Consider the following 16,726-nt stretch of genomic DNA (forward strand, 5'->3'; position numbering starts at 1 on the left):
ATCAGTATATTGCATCATCATTATAGTTTTTGAAACTCATTCCAATCCCAAAAGTCCAGCTTGTTCTTTCAGAATTCTATTTAGATGCAGCATTGGCTCCTAGCCACTCATGGTCCCTGTTACTTATTAATTTCTCTCTGAATATGACATATAAAGGGCATTGCTTACACCATCCTCTAATAATTTACCAGGTATATGGGCTAACAAAAGACACTAGATAAGATCCTGGAAACATCAACCTCTACATTGAAGAATAGAGTATCTGCATCCAAGAAATCATCTGAAAGATAATATGAGCACCAAATACACTTGGGCACTGCTAGGTTTATTAACTCTGGTGGTCTGTGAGCTTGTTACAGTGGTTAACTCAAACAGGGATGAAGCCCTAAGGATAATGGAGAATGCTCCTGTCATTGATGGGTAAGTGTTGCCTCTTAGTTTATGTTGGTGGTGTGCTAGGTGGCCAACTTTGAATTTCTGAACTTGAAGAACAATGATTTTTTTTTTTTTCAGAAATAGACAGTTTGTGTTATTAAGGAATAGTGACATAACTTGTAACATCGAGAAAAGACTTTCATATATCATAGTCTGTGTGGTCATGTCATTGCTCTATTTATTGGATTGTCTGGACTGTGAGCCTAGTAATGGTGCGTTCACACAGAAAGATTATCTTCCAGATTATCTGCCAAAGATTTGAAGCCAAAGCCAGGAATAGATTTGAAAAGAAGAGAAATCTCAGTGTTTTCTTTATGATCTGATGTCTGTTTATAGTTTGTTTCTGGCTTTGGCTTCAAATCTTTGGCAGATAATCCTTCTGTGTAAATGGACCCTAAGCCAATGGAGGAAATGGTACATAACCTCATAATGTCATATCAATAAGTTTAATTAGTAGCTTTACTATTTATATGCAATCAATATTGACAATATACCATCTAACAGGACTTTCCATTAGACTTTACACTGAAGCTTCAGCTTGAAGCTATGTATCTTCTTGAGGATGCCTTCAGGTGTATATGGGTCCCAGAGAGCCTACTGTGTACCTCACACTGTTACTAGCAGTAGTAACGTTTGAGAAATCCATTTGACTAACCATATTAGAGAATTCTGTGTTATTGGACAGAGTTCACTCAGTCATCTATTTTCTAGAGCTGAGAATAGAGCATGTCTGTGATTCATATGGACAGCCCATTAATTTAACTGTGGAATGTTTTTTTTCCTTTGTGGTGGTATTGGAAATGGAAAAGTTCCTATTGGGTTTTAGGATTAGAACAGCACTTTCAATGTGAAGTAAGGGGGAATATTTAATATGTAGGGGCAGTATGAGTCACTATGTGAACAGGGCACTAAGGGGGTGATTGTTTATGGGAAGGTGCAATTATTTTTAAAATACATTAAGGGGGCACATCTGTTTTGGGACAGTATTATTTTGAGGAAGGCACTAAGAGGGCACTGTAAAGTACCAATATTATACTAAGGAGGCCTCCAATGCAGCACTACCGCTATGCAATGGTAGTAAGGGGGGCACCATTACTGTGAGGGCACTTAAAGGGCACTTTTACTAATTCAGACACAAAGAATGAAACTGCTACTGAATAAGAATAAAATTAACAAATTATTAATACTATGAAAATAAGTCCAAATAGATAATGGCAAAATTACTTTTTTTAAATTTTATTTATAAAAATGGCTTCCATAAAGACATTAAAGTTTCCCAGAAAATATAATGTCTCATACAGCTACAGTGTGTTTCCAATTTTACTCTCTGAAGGGGGAGTTAAATCATAGCTACCATACATATACAAAGAAATAGCAAATATAAATTATTTTATTTTTTTAACACACATTACACCGATATATAATTAATTAACTCATTAATCTATTGTGTTTTCACACAGAAAGATTATATGACAGATGTTTGAAGCCAAAGCCAGGAACAGACTACAAACAGAGAACAGGTCATAAAAAAAGACTGAGATTTCTCCTCTTTTCAAATCCATTTCTGGCTTAGCCTTAAAGGAGAAGTCCGGCCAAAACTATTTTTTAATATGTTATTACTTATGGAAAGTTAGACAAATTTCTAATGTACATTAATTATGGGAAATGCACATATAGGGCTATTTCCCTTAATTTAGTAGATCAGGGAGACTTCAGATTCTCTGAAATTCTGTGACGTCACGAACTGGGGGTGTAATTACAATGGAGTGTCCAGCAGGGGGCGCACTATATATAGAAGTCAATGAGTACCATTGACTTCTATATATAGTGCGCCCCTGCTGGACACTCCATTGGAATTACAATGGATGTGTATGTAAATGTAATATACAGTATGTTTTTGATTGAATGCATTTATGGAATACTTTGGGGAGCAAGTGTCCTTGCTCCCCAAAGTATTCCATAAATGTAATCAATCAGTACATTTGGACGGCACCGAGCAGGGAGGGTGAGAAGTGCCATCTACCTCCCCCCTCCCTCCCTGCTTGGTGCTGTTGCCTTCATACACACTGTACTACTCTCCCCTCATTTGCTCATAGTATGAGCAGATAATGAGGGAGTAGTACCAGGGCCAATCTCCATGGTAAGCCTGCCGAACCGCCGCTCCCTGCCGCTGCCCGCCGCCACACTGGACTACACTGAACGACTACTCCCATCAACTGCTCATAGCATGAGCAGGTGAAGGGAGTAGTAGCTGGGTTATCGCTATCACATCGCCGCCGCCGCTGATGCCGCCGAGTGCAGGGGGAGCCGCTCATCACACAGGAGCCATCATGCCCCCTCCGCTCCCCCCTCCTCCTCCTTCTTCTGGGATCCGGCAAACTTCCCCCTATCCCATGGCTGACTCCCCACCTGGCCGCCGCTCTCTGATCACACATACCGGCCCCTCTCCCACACATGCCGGCCGGGGACACCAGGAAGCACCGGGAGCCGGTATGTGTGATCGCAGAGCGGCGGCCAGGCAGGGAGTCAGCCATGGGATAGGGGGAAGTTTGCCGGATCCCGGAAGAAGGAGGAGGGGGGAGCGAAGGGGGCATGATGGCTCCTGTGTGATGAACGGTTCCCCCTACGCTCAGCGGCATCAGCGGCGGCGATGTAATAGCGGTAACCCAGCTACTACTTCCATCACCTGCTCATGCTATGAGCAGTTTATGGGAGTAGTAGTTCAGTGTAGTCCAGTGCGGCAGCCGGCGGCAGCAGGGAGCGGCGGTTCGGCAGGCTTACCATGGAGATCGGCCCTGGTACCACTCCCCTATTATCTGCTCATACTATGAGCAAATGATGGGGGAGTAGTACAGTGTGTTTGTATGGCAACAGCACCAAGCAGGGAGGGAGGGGAAAGGTAGATGGCACTTCTCACCCTCCCTGCTCGGTGCCCTCCAAATGTACTGATTGATTACATTTATGGAATACTTTGGGGAGCAAGGACACTTGCTCCCCAAAGTATTCCATAAATGTGTTCAATCAAAAACATACTGTATATTACATTTACATACACTGTATATTACATTACATACACATCCATTGTAATTCCAATGGAGTGTCCATCAGGGGCGCACTATATATAGAAGTCAATGGTACTCATTGACTTCTATATATAGTGCGCTCCCTGCTGGACACTCCATTGTAATTACACCCCCGGTTCATGACGTCACAGAATTTCAGAGAATCTAAAGTCTCCCTGATCTACTAAATTAAAGAAAATAGCCCTATATGTGCATTTCCCATAATTAATGTACATTAGAAATTTGTCTAACTTTCCATAAGTAATAACATATTAAAAAATAGTTTTGGCCGGAGTTGTCCTTTAAAAAAAAAAAACTGTCAGATAATCTGTCAAATAATCTGTGAGTGTAAACACCCCATTAGATTGTGCCATTTTGTCACAGTTTTCTGCAAAAACTGCAAAAAACTGCATAGAATTAAAACAACCTTTAGGTTATATGTGGTAACCCAGGGAATGCTAGTGGGAACTTGCAAGGGCTGATGTTGCAGTATCACTGCGGAACTTGTCACGGGGCTCGAAACGGTACATGCCTTCCCTGGTTCCCAACACATGCCCATTGATGAACAGTGTAGGTGCAAGTGTAGTGCAGAGGAACCACAAAGTCCAGACGAAACTTGAGACTTTTACTGAACTTTCTTAAAGGCACATGTTAATAACAGTACTTATTGGTAGCAAGTTACGAAGGTATTGGCTTGAGAATTTCCTGACTGAAATGCTTTTATAATACTTTAAAATTATTGTTTTAGCAGGTATACTGAAGGTGCTTAGAATAGTTAGGTTCTCTTGAGAAATCACTGCTGTGAACAGATACTTGAGACTAGGTGGCAGTGGGCTATCTTAAGAAGGACCTATCTAGACAATCTGTAAGGGGCTCTAACCACTTTGTGTTGTGGCGATATGCTGGAAACAAATGCCTATATCCACAGTTATGACGATCTGCTTATTGCTGCTGAGGGGACAGGGTGACACAAATCCAGGAACACAGGCGCAACCTTATGGGTAAGCTAGCTGTTGGAGCTCACCTTAGGTCCTAGCAGGTTTGCAGCAAAACTTTAGTTGCTCTTTCCTAACGACTGGCTTGGGTAGCTCCTGTAGACTTTTGTAGGGCTTTTGGAGAGAGAAAAAGAAGAGAAGCCCCTCAGCATGGATAAGCCCTTGGTCCCTATAGACAGTATTCTCACAGCAGATTTAGTGGCCCAGCATGGCTAGCACAGGAACACTTAAGGAAGGATCAGGAATGAGCATAGAACTTACAAGTGAGTACTGGCCTCTAGGCCCTGGGAGGTTTATTTTACAGTCAGCTCAGTCTCTGTTGAATCCAACTAAAGAGACTAACAAGAAAGACAGAGTAATCTGTTCCACGGACATATATAAATCACAGGGAGCTTACCTGGAGTTGAAAAGGACATAAGAGACTGAATATTTGACATGTATTAGGTTTACTAAATAAAGGAACAACTGTAAGGTACCCTTGATAGGTATTGGATCTCAGCCAACTCACATTTGGTGGCAAAAAAAGTACCGTACATGATTTTGGTCAAATATACATTTAGCTCTTAGCAGAAAGCCTTCACCTGTGCCTGGCAATAGTGAAAGATACCGTGAGACATCTAGCAGTGCAATACTACACCTTTAGCCAAGAATAAATACTTGCTAGTGCTAACCTACATAGTAACGGCAATGGCACCTCTGTTTTGGGACATTGCACATACACCTTCAATAACTGTCGGTCAATTTATTATCCATCTAACAGTGTTGGGATAACCCCATACAAATTATACTGATGGCCTCAAGCAGCATGTTTTGCTGACATAATTATAAAGTATATGGAGAACTTTAGGCTGTGTTCTCACATTTGTGTTTTTGTTTGCGTAATGAGAAGCTGAACATTGCTAAGGGTGTGTTCACATGTACAGGATCCAAAGAAAATTTGATGTCACAGATCTGATGCTGTGTTCAGTGTGGTATCCCACTACTAGTGTTTTATTATGCACCTGTCCTAAAGATCACACTCAGGTTAAGTGGTGGATGAAGTATGCAACTTCCCCACTAGGTGTTAGTGTTCATTATATGTATATGTATTATTACTATTGCACAACTCAGGAAGGTAATAGGTTAAAGTAGAAGTCCAGAATTTTTTTTATTTAAGTATTGTATTGCCCCCCAAAAGTTATACAAATCTCCAATATATACTTACTATGGGAAATGCACTGCATTGAAGCATCCCTTCCTGGATTATATAGTGATGTCACGACCCGACTCCCAGAGCTGTGCGGGCTGTGGCTGCTGGAGAGGATGATGTCCCTCAGTGTCCCCCTGCCATCATCCTCTCCAGCAGCCACAGCCCGCACAGCTCTGGGAGTCGGGTCGTGACATCACCAATTTGCAGGGAAAAAAGCACTTTATACTTCAATAAAAAATTTCACCTGACTTCTTAAGTATTTCTGTACCATGTGTCCAGTGTCGGACTGGCTACTTGGGGCCCACCAGGGGAAATGATCCTGAGGGCCCACCAATGAAGAACCATTAAGGGTACAAACACACACACCGTATACGCAGCAGATCCGCAGCAGATTTGATGCTGTGTTCAGTTATATAGATCTAATCTGCTGCGTATCGCAGCAGTAAATACGCAGCGTATACGGTGTGTGTGTTTGTACCCTAAGAAGCGACATGCTGACCCAATTCTATGCTGATTGATCCGTGTCCACAACTAGTCGAACTACAACTCTCAGAATGCCATACACTTATGAAGCTGTCAGGGTATACTGGAAGTTGTAGCTCCAGAGAGGAGAATCCTTTAACAACTGATGGTTGTGTAGAGGCTTCTAGTGGCTGCAATCTGAAACAACCATCAGCCCTGAAGATTAAGATCAATAAATCTACAGCACCAGCCAGGGGCGTAGGTAGGATTCATGGGGCCCCATAGCAAAGAACTGTATGGGGCCCCATGAATCCTGTACGCTACACCGTCTCCCCCCCCCCCCCCCCCCGCGCGCCAAACACAGACAATGACGCACATACATATATATATATATATATATATATATATATATATATATATATATACACACACAGAGGCACCATTAACATATATACAGATACGCCAATGACATACACACATATATACGCTGTAATGTGATTACACTAGTGCTGATGTATACACCATGAATAGACTGTACACAGGGAAATCATCTCAGTGTAATAAGAAATACTCAACCAGAAATAAAAGAAAATGCAGCAGATATTAGTGGTGGGTTCTTTTATTAGAGCCCAGCTTTAACAGAAGCTGTTGCAGAACATCTTTGGGAGCAAACTTGTCAATCACTTGAGACACTACTGACATACACAAACACACATATACACCAGTGCTACAGACATTGCTGACATACACACACACATATATATAGCCAAAGATACATACACATACTGACATATAAATATATACACAGATACATATATACACACACTGACATATACATATACCCACAGACACATATATACACTCACTGACACACATACACAGCACTTACAGCTCCCAGCCTTCCCCCTCCTCCTCCTGTAGTCCGGGCTGATCTTCACATAGGTATTGAGGACCTTTGGGTCATGTGACCCAAAGGTCCTTCATCCCTCTCCTGTGCCGTCTGGTAGGTCCTACTCCTCTGTTCAGCCCGCTCACCCGGCACTACAGTGAGGGGGCTGAACAGTGCAGTGGGGGTCCCTCTTCCTCTCTGGACCCCTGGGGGAGCGGGGTACCTACCATGAAGGCAGGGCAGGCTTCCTCGGGCCCCCTTCCTGCAGGGGCCCCATAGCAGTCGCCTTCCCTGCCTTCATTGTAGCTACGCCACTGGCACCAGCTATTATCAGGGGATTTTCTATTCAGATATACTACAACTCCCATCATATCCTGAGGACTGTGTGCTGTCAGTAAATGCTGGGAGTTGTAGTGTTTGCAGCTGTTGTAGTAGGAGGATTCTAGGTGCATTGTACACTGGATGCTGTGTGGAAGACCAGAATACACAGAATAGTTCTGTGGGGGCTCAGTGTATGGAAGTGACCCCAGCACTAATAGGGGATAGAACAAAAAAAAGAAAAATACACACACACACGTTACATCATGGCTTCCTGGTTTTTATCTTTTGGTGTTTTTGCATGTTGTGTACTATTTAAAATGAAGATTTTTTTTGGCTACTACATTTATTGGTGGAGCGCTGGTGTCTCTATATGACAGGTCTTTCTCTTTTGATGCAACATATATACACTCTGCACCCTCACACATTATACCTATATACACACCCTGCAGTCAGTCACACACACACACACATATATACACTCTGCACCCACACATATTATACCTATATACACATGCTGCAGAGTCAGTCACACACACATATATACACTCTGCACCCCCACACCTTATACCTATATACACACTGCAGATTCAGTCACACATACACATATATACACTCTGCACCCTTACACATTATATCTATATACACACACTGCAGAGTCAGTCACACAAGCACACATATATACACTGCACCCACACACATTATACCTATATACACACACTGCAGATTCAGTCACACATACACATATATACACTCTGCACCCACACACCTTATACCTATATACACACACTGCAGTCAGTCACACACACATATATACACTCTGCACCCCCACACCTTATACCTATATACACACACTGCAGTCAGTCACACACACATATATACACTCTGCACCCCCACACCTTATACCTATATACACATGCTGCAGAGTCAGTCACACACACATATATACACTCTGCACCCACACACATTATACCTATATACACACTGCAGATTCAGTCACACAAGCACACATATATACACTGCACCCCTACACCTTATACCTATATACACACTGCAGATTCAGTCACACATACACACATATATACACTGCACCCCTACACCTTATACCTATACACACACTGCAGATTCAGTCACACATATATACCCTCTTCACCCCCACACATTATACCTATATACACACTGCAGATTCAGTCACATACACACATTTATACCCCCACACATTATACCTATATACACACACACTGCAGATTTAGTCACACATATATACACACTGCACCCCCACACACTATTATATCTATATACACACTGCACACCACACACTATTATATCTATATACACACTGCACACCACACAATATTATATCTATATACACACTGCACACCACACAATATTATATCTATATACACACACTGCAGATTCAGTCACACATCACACATACAGTATAGTCACCCTGCATCTCCAGTCACATGTCAGACCTCCCATTACCACCATACCTGTGGAGCTTTTTTCTCTTCAGGCCCCAGGACAGCAGAGGAGGGAGGGGGAGCTGACTGACCTCTGCCTGACTGTTCAGTGGCAGACACATCTGACCTCCTGGACGCTGCTGATAAGATCTTCTTTCACTTTAGTTGGAGCAGGAGGCTGGTGAGGAGAAGCGCAGCCAGGGAGGGGGGAGGGGCCCACCGGGGAAACCCCCGGCTCCCGGTGGCCCAGTCCAACGCTGCATGTGTCTCTATGCTGTCCTATCACAGGTGCTCTCTTTTGCTATCCTATCCTTTTCTCCCTCTCTCACCCACATTCAGCCCCACCACTCACAGGCAGGTACACAAACACCCCGGTTTGAGGAGTTACACTGGTGAAGGAAGTGAGTGAGTCTTACCTAGTTTTTCCGTGAGAGAGGACACACAAATCAAGTTCTTGCTGTAGTTAAAGGACAACTCCCACAAAAATTTTTTTTTGCTCATTTAACACACATTACAAAGTTATATAACTTTGTAATGTGGTTAAATACCCGGCCTGGCCCCCTTCCCCCACTTTCGGACCCCCGACCCCCCACCCCGGAAGTTAAGGAATGTATACATTACCTATTACGATCGTCACGGTCCTCTTCTCCGGGGCGGCATCTGGTGACGACGACGTCAGAGCCGAGGGGCGGTCCGGGTCTTCTTCCTCCTCGGCGTCTTCATGCAAAGTGAATGGGGATGAAAAGGCTGCTGGTGCACATGCGCACCAGCAGCCTTTTCATTGGCTGGAGCGCATCACATGGCTTCCAGCTTGCTCAGCCCTGATTGGCTGAGCTTGCTGGAAGCCATGTGATGCGCTCCAGCCAATGAAAAGGCTGCCGGTGCGCAAGCGCACTGGCAGCCTTTTCCATCCCCTGGACCCGGAAGTCGGAGACATCGCTGGATGGCGGACGGCGGCGACGGAGAGGCGGACGGCGGGCAAATCGAGTGGCGATCGTCACCGGAGAGATGGTGAGTATGGTGTCTGTGTGTGTCTGTGTTTTTTTTTTTTTTTGGGGTCCCGCGGGAGTTGTCCTTTAAGCTAGAGCCTGGCTTTTGCCAGGACCCCTGACAGGAACCAAGGGCAGATGCAGCAAAAGACTTTATTATTTGTACAAGCAACTACTTTTACTATGGAGTGCTAAGCTACAGTGAGGGAGAGCAGCCACCAAGGACCACCCTAGCCCATGCCAGGAACACCAGGGCCATTGCTGAGGGATAAGGCTTTCTCTCTAAACCCTGTAAGAAGCAGGAGGTACATCTGAAAGCAAACACTACAAGGAGTAGGAGGTACGTCTTTAAAATCCTCAGCTGAAGAAGCTCACACAAGCAGGGCCGCCATCAGGAATTTCAGGGCCCCATACAACCAAAGTGTCTGGGCCCCCCACATTAACCCCTTCACATCAGCCATCTGTATATATACGTTCCTATTGCACATGCCCCGTGCAGTAGGAATGTACATATAGGTTCCTGACTGACAGGGGCTTTGTGATGAGAACGGGATCGCTGCAGGGACAGCGATCCCGCTCTCATCTGTTTACAGCACCGGAGATAATGAGGATCAGCTGCGATTCCGCAGCTGACCCCCATTAACCCCTTAGTGACCGCGGAAACGGCGGTCACTAATGGGCCGGTGCCGCCGCTGTATTTCATCTCCCCCCACCGTGAATCCACGGTGGGGGGAGATGAAATAAGTAAAAATCAGACCCCAGATCAGTCCCCTAGTGCCCCAGTCACTAACCCCCCCTCCCGCGGCGGCCATCGGATCCAAGATGGCCGCCGCGATCACTGTGAACAGACTAATGTCTGTTCACAGTGATCAAAAAAGAAAAATGAATGAAAGCCCCATGCTCTCCGCCACCGGAGGTAGCGGAGAGCATGGGGCAGTCATCGGGACCCCCCCTGTGGTACAAGCGATCAGCGGTATATACTATATACCGCTGATCGCTTGTGCCATGTGCCGCCGGCACTTTTTATCCCCTGTCACCATGAATGATTGGTGACAGGGGATAAAAAGTGATGTCCCCCCCAGTCACCCCCCCAGTCACCCCCGTCCCCGAGTCATCCTCCCCTACCCCATATACTCACCTGATCCTGGAGCTCCTTCCTCCTCGGTGTCCTGGCTGGTTATGAAGTGCGCATGCGCTCCACAACCAGCCAAGCTCTGAAAATTTAAAGTGACAGAGACCAATTTGGTCTCTGTCACTGAACTATGATTACTGTGATAGAAAATATCACAGTAATCATAGTAATACAGTGAACATGAATGTATAAAGTACAAAAAGTGACATACAAAAAAATAAAACACACACTTTTTATTATAGTAATAATTGCAGTTTACTCCCAAATTACCCCTAACCCCCCCAGATTACCCGTAACCACCGCAGGTTGCCCGTAACCACCGCACGTTGCCCATAACCACCCCAGGTTGTCCGAATCACGTCAGATTGCACGTAACCCCCCAGATTACCCGTAACCACCGCACGTTGCCCGTAACCACCGCACGTTGCCCGTAACCACCGCACGTTGCCTGTAACCACCACACGTTGCCCGTAACCACCGCACGTTGCCAGTGACCCCCTCCAGATTGTCCGTAATCACCCCAGATTGCCTGTAACCACCCCAAATTACATGTAACCACCCCAGATTAGCTATAAGCACTTCACTCTATCCGTAACAATTCTAGATTGTCTGTAACCCCCCCAGGTTGCCCGTAACCACCCCAGGTTGCCCGTAATCATGCCAGATTACATGTAACCCCCCAGATTGCACGCAACCACCGCAGGTTGCCTCTGACCACCGCACCTTGCCTCTGACCACCGCATGTTGCCTCTGACAACCGCACGTCGCCTCTGACAAACGCACGTCGCCTCTGACAAACGCACGTCGCCTCTGACCACCGCACGTCACCTCTGACCACCGCACGTCGCCTTTGACCACCGCACGTCGCCTATGACCACCGCACCTTGCATCTGACCACCGCACCTTGCCTCTGAACACTGCACCTTGCCTCTAACCACCCCAAATTGCCAGTGACCCCCTCCAGATTGCCCGTAACCACGCCAGATTACAGGTACCCACCTCAGATTACCTATTAGCACTTCAGTTTATCCGTAACCACAGCAGGTTGCCTGTAACCACCCCAGATTGTCCGTAACCACCCCAGATTGTCTGTAACCACCCCAGATTGTCCATAACCACCCCAGATTGTCCGTAACCACCCCAGATTGTCCGTAACCACCCCACGTTGCCCGTAACCACAGCAGGTTGCCTGTAACCACCCTAGATTGTCTGTAACCACAGCAGATTGCCCGTAACCACCCCAGGTTGCCCGTAACCACCCCAGGTTGTCCGTAACCACCCCAGATTGTCCGTAACCACCCCAGATTGTCCGTAACCACCCCAGATTGTCCGCAACCACCCCAGATTGTCCGTAACCACCCCAGATTGTCCGCAACCACCCCAGATTGTCCGCAACCACCCCAGATTGTCCGTAACCACAGCAGGTTGCCTGTAACCATACCAGATTGTCTGTAACCACAGCAGGTTGTCCGTACTCACCCCACGTTGCCCGTAACCACCCCAGGTTGCCTGTAACCACACCAGGTTGCCTGTAACCACCCCAGGTTGCCGTAACCACAGCAGGTTGCCTGTGACCACCCCATGTTGACCGTATCCACCCCAGATTATCTGTTACCACCCCATATTACCCGTAACCACCTCAGACTGCCCGTAACCACCCCAGATTACCCGTAACCACCCCAGACTGCCCGTAACCACCTCAGACTGCCCGTAACCACCTCAGACTGCCCGTAACCACCTCTAGATTACCCGGAACCACCCCAGACTGTCCGTAACCACCCCACATTACCTGTAATCTAATTTTTTTAATTGTATTTTAGTAACTGCGCTATTCTAATAACTGTTACTAGCTGCGGTTTTGCTCCAGCAAATTGGCGCTCCTTCCCTTCTGAGCCCTGCTGTGTGCCCATACAGTGGTTTATACCCACATATGGGGTTTATGCCCACATATGGGGTACCGTTGTACTCAGGAGGTACATTTTTTCTCCTGTTCCTTGTGAAATTTAGAAATTTCAAACTAAACCAACATATTTTTGGAAAAATTCAAGTTTTTCATTTTTACTGGCCAATTTTGAATACTTTCCTCTAATACCTGTGGGGCCAAAATGCTCATCCTACCCAAAGATGAATTCTTTGAGGGGTGTACTTTCCGAAATGGGGTGACTTTTGGGGGGATTCTATTCTGTAGACATTACAGGGGCTCTGCAAACGCACCTGGTGCTTAGAAACTTCTTCAGAAAAATCTGCAGAGAAAATGCTAATTGGCGCTCCTTCCCTTCTGAGCCCGGCTGTGTGCCCATACAGTGGTTTATGCCCACATATGGGGTACCGTTCTACTCAGGAGAACCTGCGTTACAGATTTTGGGGTGAATTTTCTCTCCTGTTCCTCGTGAAATTGAGAAATTTCAAACTAAAGGAACATATTATTGGAAAAATTCGAGTTTTTCATTTTTACTGTCTACTTTTGAATACTTTCCTCTAATACCTGTGGGGTCAAAATGCTCACCACATACCAAGATGAATTCTTTGAGGGGTGCACTTTCCAAAATGGGGTGACTTATGGCGAGATTTTACTCCGCTGGCACTACAGGGGCGCTGCAAACCCACCTGGCGCTCAGAAACTTCTTCAGCAAAATCTGCATTGAAAAAGCTAATTAGCGCTCCTTCCCTTCTGAGCCCTGATGTGTGCCCATACAGTGGTTTATACCGACATATGAGGTACCTTTTTACTCAGGAGAACCTGCGTTACAAATTTTGGGGTACTTTTTTTCTCTTGTTCCTCGTGAAATTGAGAAATTTCAAACTAAAGGAACATATTATTGGAAAAATTCGAGTTTTTCATTTTTACTGTCTGCTTTTGAATACTTTCCTCTAATACCTGTGGGGTCAAAATGCTCACCACACCCCAAAATGAATTCTTTGAGGGGTGCACTTTCCAAAATGGGGTGACTTATGGCGAGATTTTACTCCACTGGCACTACAGGGGCTCTGCAAACACACCTGGCGCTCAGAAACTTCTTCAGCAAAATCTGCATTGAAAAAGCTAATTGGCGCTCCTTTCCTTCTGAGCCCTGCTGTGTGCCCATGCAGTGGTTTATGCTCACATATGAGGTACCTTTTTACTCAGGAGAACCTGCGTTACAAATTTTGGGGTACTTTTTTTCTCTTTTTCCTCGTGAAATTGAAAAATTTCAAACTAAACGAACATATTATTGGAAAAAATTATAGTTTTTCATTTTTACTGTCTACTTTTGAATACTTTCCTCTAACACCTGTGGGGTCAAATTGCTCATCCTACCCGAAGATGAATTCTTTGAGGGGTGTACTTTCCAAAATGGGGTGACTTATGGGTTTTTTTTCTCTCTGCTGACACTACAGGGGCTCTGCAAATGCACCTGGCGCTCGGAAACTTCTTCAGCAAAATCTGCAATGGAAAAGCTAATTGGCGCTCCTTCCCTTCTGAGCCCCGCTGTGTGCCCATGCAGTGGTTTACGCCCACATATGGGGTACCGTAGTACTCAAGAGAACCCGTGTTACAAATTTTGGGGTGCTTTTTCTCTCATGTTCCTTTTGAAAATGAGAAACTTTAATCTAAATGTATATATTATTGGAAAATTTTAATTTTTCATTTTTTTACGGCCTAATGGTGAATACTTTCCTCCAGCCCCTGTAGGGTTAAAATGCTCATTATACCCCTAGATTAATTCTTTAAGGTGTCTAGTTTCCAAAATGGGGTCACTTATGGGGGTTTCCAGTATACAAACCTCCTAAATCAACTTAAAATAAGAACTGGTCCCTAAAAAAATCAGTTTTGGAAACTTTCACGAAAATGTGGTAATTTGCTGATACATTTCTAAGCCCTGTAACACCCTAAAAAAGTAAAATATGTTTATGAAATGAAGCCAGAATAAAGAGGACATATTGGTAATGTGACTTAGTAACTAATTTATGTAATACAACTTTCTTTTTTTAGAAGCAGAGAATTTCAAAGTTCATAAAATGCTAATTTTTTCAATTTTTCATGATATTTTGATGTTTTTCACAAAAAACACACAAAGTAGTGACCAAATTTTGCCACTAATATAAAGTGCCATATGTGACGAAAAAACAGTCTCAGAATCGCTAGCATACGTTAAAGCATCACTGAGCTATAAGCGCATAAAGTGAGACAGGTCAGATTTTGAAAAATGAGCCTGGTCTTTTAGGTGCAAATAGGCTTGGTCTTGAAGGGGTTAATTAAAAAAAAAAATTGTGTGTTCGACTCACGCCTTGCTGGGAGGTATAATTTGGTTCCGATCAATTCTAGAGAACTGGCTCATATATCCCATTTTTCCCAGTGGCTTAAAATGTAACCTCTGTTATACAGTTATAAAATTGTAGAAACTAAATGTGAACAAGGTGCAATTTAAATGTCACCATACAGACACTTACTTGTATAGCTGCCTCTTGTGCTCTGTATGCAGTACATTACATTCACCCCTGCAACGTACAATTTATAGCGTGTCTACAAGCCCAGCGGGGCTCATTATGATGGAGACTAAAACTTATACAAGAGTGGGGTAGGGGTTCCCCTGTATTCAGAATGCTGTTGAGTACTAGGCAATGCCCCGTTTGGGATTATTGAATTTCGAGGGTCTGGGGGGCTGTTTGATTTGTATATGTTCACCAATATCCCCCCCCCCCCGGTATGCTCACTAACATAGAATATGTTGATAAGGCTAATATAATGAGGCTGTTCCATGTTAGTGAACATATACAAATCACACAGCCCCCCAGGCAGACTAGTTTAGCTCACCCAAGACAGTGATAGCGACTACATGGCGGGGAGAACGCTTTCTAGGAGATCCTGTTTGTGCAGCAGAGGTGTCTTTATCCTGCTCTGCATAGACCCTCGAAATTCAATAATCCCAGACGGGGCATTGCCTAGCACTCAACAGCATTCTGAATACAGGGGAACCCCTACCCCACTCTTGTATAAGTTTTAGTCTCCATCATAATGAGCCCCGCTGGGCTTGTAGACACGCTATAAATTGTACGTTGCAAGGGTGAATATAATGCACTGCATACAGAGCACAAGAGACAGCTATACAAGCAAGTGTCTATTTGAATTGCACCTTGTTCACATTTAATTTCTACAATTTTATAACTGTATAACATAGGTTACATTTTAAGCCACTGGGGAAAATGGGATATATGAGCCAGTTCTCTAGAATTGATCTCACACACAGACACCAGCACACATGTATACAGACACCAGCACACATGTATACACACATACAGACACCAGCACACATGTATACAGACACCAGCACACCAGGGCATGATGAAGTTTGAACTTCTGCAACCTGGAGAAATCACCTGATATCACCTGCAGTCCTATGTAACACCACATAACACAGTGGTATCTCTGAGTACAGATAATGTAGTAGATTTCACCTGCAGTCCTATGTAACAGCACAGATAACACAGTGATATCTCTGAGTATAGATCATGTAGTAGATGTCACCTGCAGTCCTATGTAACAGCACAGATAACACAGTAATATCCCTCTGAGTACAGATAATGTAGATGTCACCTGCAGTCCTATGTAACACCACAGATAACACAGTGATATCTCTGAGTACAGATAATGTAGTAGTCACCTGCAGTCCTATGTAACACCGCAGATAACACAGTGATATCTCTGAGTACAGATAATGTAGATGTCACCTGCAGTCCTATGTAACACCACAGATAACACAGTGATATCTCTGAGTACAGATAATGTAGTAGCTGTCATCTCGGGGCGCCCC

At 44.6% G+C, this 16,726-nt stretch overlaps 1 protein-coding gene across 1 annotated transcript in view; it reads left to right on the forward strand.

Moving 5' to 3' along the window:
* The first annotated feature begins 277 nt into the window (after positions 1–277).
* The window catches only part of DPEP1 (dipeptidase 1), a 57,221-nt gene continuing 40,772 nt past the window's right edge, over positions 278–16,726 (forward strand). Inside the window, exon 1 of the mRNA XM_069966065.1 lies at positions 278–420. Within this exon, the coding sequence (XP_069822166.1) occupies positions 293–420 (128 nt within the window). The 5' untranslated portion in view covers positions 278–292. The remainder of the gene's footprint in view (positions 421–16,726) is intronic.

The sequence above is a fragment of the Dendropsophus ebraccatus genome, chromosome 4, assembly GCF_027789765.1.
Source record: "Dendropsophus ebraccatus isolate aDenEbr1 chromosome 4, aDenEbr1.pat, whole genome shotgun sequence".
Taxonomy (NCBI): domain Eukaryota; kingdom Metazoa; phylum Chordata; class Amphibia; order Anura; family Hylidae; genus Dendropsophus; species Dendropsophus ebraccatus.